Below are 7,500 nucleotides of genomic sequence, written 5' to 3'. Positions count from 1 at the left end.
ATGAAAGGAAATATATCACACATAAATATGTATAATAATATGTGTAATTTTTCTTTTCATAAGAATAATTTATATGAGAAGGATAAAAGTCAAAAAATAAAAAATAATATATTAACTGAACAATATGATTTAGAAAATAATGTTGATATAAATACTAAGGATGATCTATTTGATGAAAAAGAAGACATTAATTTGTTAAAAATGTATGTAAACTCCTTCTTTCATTCTTTTATTCCGTTATATAACCACAATTTTAATATGAATAATAATAAGGATATACATATTGAAGAGACATATATGTGTGATAAAAAAAAGTTGAATTGTTTAGATAAAAATATTTATTCCAATACATATATTAATAAAAGAAGAAACCAAACATTTGTAAATGCTAATAAAGGGGAATATACATATAATATTTCATCAGATATGAATTTAATAAATTATAAAAAGAGTACAACAACTAAAAATTTTGAACGACAAAGAATATTTTATCAAATGCATTCTTTGTATATTATAGAATTGGCAAGAATATTTATTCATTGTTTATTATTAGATGTGAGTGAAGTTTGTTTTAAAATATATCATACACATATATGTGAGAAATATATTTGTAATAATTTAATTAACTTATGGGGATGTTATAGAAATACAAATATATACATGAAGAGATACTTTGAATATATTAAAAAAGGAGAATATAATAATCAACAAAATATTCTTAAGAATAATCCATGTTCAGTTATAAATGAAAAAAATAATAATAATATAGATAATATTTTAAGTATAACCGATTTTATAAACAAAAAGGTACTAGATATCGATTTTTATCATGAATATGAAAAATTAAATAAGAACTCCAAACATTATTTTATAAATATTTTAGAAGAAAAAGATTATTTAAATATTAACGAATTAATTGATTTTTCGAAAACTAGTGATAATATAGAAGAGTTGAAAAGATTACAAAATAACTTAATAGAAAAAAGAAAAAAAAAAAAATTAAAAATATTTTCTCTTATTTTTTGTAGTGCTATGCCTGTTCATATAATAGATGATTATGAAATGTATTTAGATGATGATGATATAAAATTAATAAAAGAAAGAAAAAGAAATTTTAATATTTTATTAGAAAATATGAGTGAACAAATTATGGATCAATATGTAAAGGAAAATTATAACGACAAAAAATATTATTTTGAAATATGTAGTTATGGTTCGTCATTAAATATAAGAGGTCAATTCCTAGAGGCCTATTCAAAAAAGGACGTTCCAGAAAAATATAAATATAATTCTAAAGATGTAAAATCAAATATAATGGATATAAGACGTATTTCTAACAAAGCTGATGAAGATATGGATAATTTATTAAATATAAAATATATAGATATATTAAATAAAAATAAAAATGATTATATGAATTATCAATATATAAGTGAGTATAATAGTTTATTATTAATTCATAATAATTATAAAGGTTGTGTAGGAATTACAGGAGATTTAAATGGAATGAATTTTTATAATAGCAACGCTTCAATTATTATAAATCCTTGTATACCTTTACCAATAGAATGTACTTTAGAATTGTGGTTATATTGTAACCCTAAAAAGAAATATAGAAATATAAGGGAAAAAAAGTTTGCTTTTTGTGACAAACGTGGTAACTCATTATTTGTTTTATGTCTAAATGAGAATGGGTTAGAAGATATAGAGATATATATAACAAATTTAGAACTATTAAGTGATTATTATAAGAAAATTAATTATATACAAGATATTAAGACAGCTACAAATAATGATAGGTTAAACGACATTTCGAAAGTTTTGAATTATAATAATGGTATATATATAAAAAGCAATATGATAAAAAAAAAATATAAAATATGTAAAAATTATAATTTGAGAAATAATATAATAAAAAAAAAAAAGTGGAATTTAATTAATATTACCAAATCTTCTCAGGGGTTAGTTTATTATATCAATGGAAAATATATAAGTTATATTTCGCATGAAATATTAAATATGCAAAAAACCTTTGAAATATATTTTTTTGGTAACTCTTGTTTTGGAAATAATAATATAGGTATCTGTTCTTCTTTTAAAATTTTTAATTTTTTAAATAAGGAAGAAATAAAATGGAGATATAAAATTATAAAAAATATAAAATATAAGGAAATGTTAGGTGATAACATAAATATAGAAGATAATAACAATAATAATAATAATAATAATAATATTAATATTAATATTAATGTGATTGAAGGAATAAATATTCGAGGAACAACACCTGGAGAAATAATATTTTTAATGAATTTTATTCAATCATCAAAATATACAAATAGAGTTGTACCATTTATAAATGATTCAAATTTTATGTTAAAAATATATCAATTAAAATTTTTTGACATATATAAGGATAATAATTTATGTAATATGAATTATTATGAAGATATTTATGATAAATATAATGAAAAGTTTGAAGGTACAAACAAACATATTATACGTCATAATAGTAATCAAAATATTTCATGTTGGAAAGATGGGAAAAATAAAAATGTTCACATGCTTAAAGAAGAAAAAAAATATATAAATAATAATAATGATGATAATATAATAAATAATCATTCTTCTACTGATTGCAGAATGATTCATATAAAAAATAAAGCTCATTATGGTTATAATGTATATGTAAAAAAAATTATTGAAAAACAAGATGTACCAAAAATTTGTGGAATAAATATATTCTCTCATAATTTTGCTCTTGCCTGTGATTTATCAAAATTTTATAATTTAATTATACTTCCATCTTTGTCTATATATAATGAATTACAAAAGCCTTTTGGATATTCTATTTGCGCTTGGGTATTTTTACCAATAGAAAAAAATATTTCTTTTTCTTCATTAGTAGCTGGGAAAAATGATATTCATGTTTGTATTTTTAGTGATGATATGCTTTTAGGTAGTATTCAAAATTATACTACTAAAGGAAATTTAGTATTTTATCATTCTTCTGGATATAGTATAAAAAATATCAAAAGAGGATGGTATTATCTTAATGTTATTGGAACATTACAAGGTCAATATTATTTTTTAAATGGAAAATTTAAAGGTTATCATACATTTTGTTCTTTTGATAATATTAAATATATATGTAATAGTAGTTTATTTATAAACCCATTTCCTTATATATGTTTTCTAAAAATTTTAAATAAACCTTTGTTAATGAATGAAGTATTATATGAATTTTATACTTTTTCTAAATTATTTAACGAAACATCTTACGAATCTTATAATTTTCATCATATAATTCATTTTTTATTCCCATATTTTGAATCACAAAATAAAAATAATATTTCTTATTCATCAAATGACACTTCTTTGTGTAATTCTTACGATCATAATTATTATAAAGAAAAATATCTTCATTTTTCTATTACAGAAAATTATGATGTACATATATATCCCCTTGAACAGGTAAAAAACTATTATTATTCAGTATCCCTTATATCTATAAAAAATAGAAAATTATATTATTTTAATAGTATAAATGAACAAATCAACAATTTAAATATACATTTGAAGAATTATATAATTTTGCCTGAACAAGATTGGACCATTTTGGCTGTAATTAACTTAACTCACATTAACAAGTTAGGTTATCATTGTTTAGTAGGAGGCAGAAATGGAAATTCTCACATATGTATAAATGGTTTGGATTTATCTATAGGTGTTTTAATAAATCTCCAGAATGAATTTATATATGAAGAACAATTAAGTATGGAGGACAGTTTTGGGAGTATTTCTGATACTATTAATGATATAAATTCATTAAATGAATATATGAAGATAGATAATATTACAAAAAAGAATAATAATAATAATAATAATAATAACAAAGATAATATCAGTAATAATAATATTAATGATATGTTAAGTAATAGATATGATAGAAAAATAAATGAGTACAACAATAGTAATTCTGATTCTCATGATGTTCATATGACAAACTCAAAAGAAACATATTCAACATTTTGTAGTTGTGGATATAATTTACTAAATGAATTAAATAAAAATATATTAATAACAACAACGTGTCGAAATTATGAACAAACATTTTTTATTAACTCTAGAAAAGTAGGTATAACCCAAGCATGCTTAGATCCTATAACATGTATAGGTAATTGTGCTTCTATAAACAATGAATTTCTTGCTCCTTTTGGTTCTTATAAATTTTTAAGAATTATTTTTGACTATGTTAATGATGAACAAATAAGACAATTTTATTATTCCCTTAAATTATAGGAAAGGTAGTAATATATATATGTATATGTATATGTGTATTTAAACATTTATGGGGATAATTCAAAAAAAAAAAGAAAAAAAAAATACAAAAAAAAAAAAAAAAAATAAAATAATAAACAAATGACATATACATATACATATAATATAACACAAACATATTATATATATATTTTGTTTTCATTCAGCATAGTCCTTTTTCATATATTTAAAAAAAAAAAAAAAAAAAAAAAAAAAACAATTAATTGAATCATTCCATATCGGAATATTTTTCACTATCTTCCTGCTTGTTTTCTTCTTGTAAATTTATTGCTTCTTGTTCATTCCTAAAAAATAAAAAATAAAGTTCATGAATATATATATATATATATATATATATATATATATATATTTATTTATTTATTTATTTATTCATATTTAATACCTGGATGAATTTTTCAACAACTGATCTTTTTTTATATCTTCAAGACTTTTCTCATTAATTTTAATATTAGGTTGGCCATATTTACTTTTAGCTATTCGTAGTTTTAATCCTTTTTGTTCTTTTTCTTGTTCATCGTCAAATTCTTCGTTAATAATTTTTTTTTTCTTCTCATTTATTTTTTTTACTTTTTTATTTTGTGAGTTCACTTCTTTTTCATCCATATCCATTTCATTATCTTCACCATTATCATTATTATTATTATTATTACCACTTTTTGTATAATCATACTCTGGTAATTTCCCTTGAACATTTGTCATTTTACATAAAACAGCATCTGTTATTGAATTGGTCCAGAAATTTCTGAGGACTTTATTTGCTAAACACAAAATTGTCGAATCATTTGATTTGGATAGTCTTATATTAATACATTTATTTGACAATGTTTCTATAGGTAATATAATATCATTAACTTTTATTTCTTTTTCTTTTATATTCCCAAGTTTTAGAATTAATTTATTAAATATAATAGATCCTTCTATAATTAATTTAGCTTCTTTATCTGATTTATCTAAAATTAAGCCTGCCAAATGTTTCAGTGATTTCCCACAATTTTTTCTGTCTGTAAGTTCATTTAATTCATTCAAACTGTTATATTCGTTTTTGGAAATTTTCAAAAGTTCCTTATTCCATTTCTCAAGATTTTTGTTATAAAATAAGGGAGTCCCATAAATGTTGACTATATTCACCAAAAATAAAAAAAGAAACAATTTCAGATAGTTCATTTTTTTTTTTAGAAAAACAAATAGATCTATACAAAAGTAATATAATATATATATATATATAAATGATTACTCAAGTTGAAGATAGAAAAAAAATAAAAACAAAAGTCTAATTTTACTGTATAAATTTTTTAGAGCACAACTTATAGAGTTACTAGATTTTATATAGTAATATTGAATAAGAAAAGAACAAAATTAAAATAAATAACGTAAAGGCTATATATATATAATATTCTAAGTTATGATTATTGTAATAATATAATGTTTTGATAAAATTAAATATAAACATATATCTTTCTATATATATTGAAACCATGAGACATAGTGTACCTACACAATCTTGATACGATAAAACAAAATGATTAATATAAATAATAGAGACATAACATTTTTAGAGGAAATTATTAATTAATGGATATAGGACATGAGCCTAATTATATTTGTACAAGGACAAAGAGTAGTTGTAATTTAATTAAGAAAAAGATGTAACTAAATTTATAAAATAATTTTAAATAAAATAACCCATTTATTTTTATTATGAAAAAATTGAAAGAAACTATTAATATTATGAACATAAAATTTTGAATATTTTTATATATCATTAATATATATTGTAAAAATTATAAATATTATAATAATATATATATATATCAAATATTTTATTAATATAGTTGTTAATATACCTACGTACGTGTGTATATTTATCTGTGATTATTTAGAATGAGGCAAAAAATTATATTTATATAAATAAATATATAATCCTAATAAGTTTTTAAGATCATGATTCATATTATATACATGGTTTGTTCTTTTTTTTTATATAGAAGAACATTTAATATATCTAACCAAAAATTAAAAATGGAAAAAAAAAAAAAAGAATACGAATTATTTCGTATATTTATATTAAACCTTTTCAAATGTAGATATATTATTATTTTTTAAAATATCATTTAATATTGAATATTTCGTAGAAAGGACAAGAATTAATTAGAAAAACCTTTATTATTCTTTTTTTTTTTTTTTTTAATAAAAAATGTAAAATATTTAATTAGATATTATTAAAATATTAAACTTATCCTTAAAATATGTAAAATATTTATATACCTTTATTTATTAAATATATAGTAGGTATAGATATGTATAATTATTTATCTAATTTGAAATACTTAAATTTTTTTATTTTTTATTTTTTTATCTTTTCCAATGTGCAAATTTAAAGAAATATATATATTTATATATATGTTTTTTTTTTTTTTTTTTATTTCTCCGTATATATAATCATATTATTAAAAATTATGTACTATAAAATTTTTTTTTTTTTTTTTTTTTTAAAATATTAATTAAAAAATATAAAGGTATAGTATTCTTAAATGGTTATTATATATTATTACTATACATATATTTATGAATATGAGTATTTATATATTATATATATTTTGATTGTATATATATTAATATAATATATATTTTTAATTATATTTGAAATACATAGGTCATTCATGACTTTACACTTATAAATTTGTTCTCTGATTTCAAGTCATTGAACGTTTATACATATAATAATAATTTTTTTATATATTCATATCATTTTTCTTATGAAGTTATGAATATTTTTGAAGTTTAAATGTTCTTTTGAATATATGTATATATTTAATATATATATATATATGTATATATTTTAATTTTAATTTTTTTTTTTGTTTATTTGTTGTGTTCTCTTAAAAAAGAGAGAAAAAAAAAATAACAATAAAATAAAACTTTTAATATGAAGTAAATATATTTTCTAATTATGTATACATATAATATAAAAATATACATATACATATTGTATCAAATTTGATCAAGACAGATAACGAAAAAAAAAAAAAAAAAAAAAAAAAAAAAAAAAAAAAAAAAAAAAAAAAAATAAAAAAAAAATAAAAAATAAAAAAAATAAAAAAATAAAAAAAAAAAAAAAAAAATAGATAAAAAAAAAAAAAAAAAAAAAAAAAAAAAATTTTT

The 7,500-nt window shown here is 18.6% G+C and overlaps 2 protein-coding genes across 2 annotated transcripts in view; one reads left to right on the top strand and one right to left on the bottom strand.

Moving 5' to 3' along the window:
- PGSY75_0904300 (conserved protein, unknown function) overlaps nucleotides 1–4,299 on the top strand; it is a gene marked incomplete at both ends in the record, with an annotated part of 8,335 nt that extends 4,036 nt beyond the window's left edge. Inside the window, one exon of the mRNA XM_018785454.1 lies at nucleotides 1–4,299. This exon is cut by the window's left edge and continues 2,108 nt beyond it. Within this exon, the coding sequence (XP_018641795.1) occupies nucleotides 1–4,299 (4,299 nt within the window).
- A 247-nt stretch (nucleotides 4,300–4,546) lies between these two features.
- On the bottom strand, nucleotides 4,547–5,502 carry PGSY75_0904200 (hypothetical protein; the record flags this gene model as incomplete). The annotated part of the gene is made up of 2 exons (XM_018785453.1): nucleotides 4,547–4,622; nucleotides 4,721–5,502. 2 exons carry the CDS (start codon nucleotides 5,500–5,502, stop codon nucleotides 4,547–4,549), a joined length of 858 nt encoding a protein of 285 aa, XP_018641794.1.
- Between the last annotated feature and the right edge of the window lie 1,998 nt (nucleotides 5,503–7,500).

The sequence above is a fragment of the Plasmodium gaboni genome, chromosome 9, assembly GCF_001602025.1.
Source record: "Plasmodium gaboni strain SY75 chromosome 9, whole genome shotgun sequence".
NCBI lineage: Eukaryota > Apicomplexa > Aconoidasida > Haemosporida > Plasmodiidae > Plasmodium > Plasmodium gaboni.
Note: the sequence above shows the minus strand (reverse complement) of the source record. Positions and strands in the feature narration are given on the sequence as shown.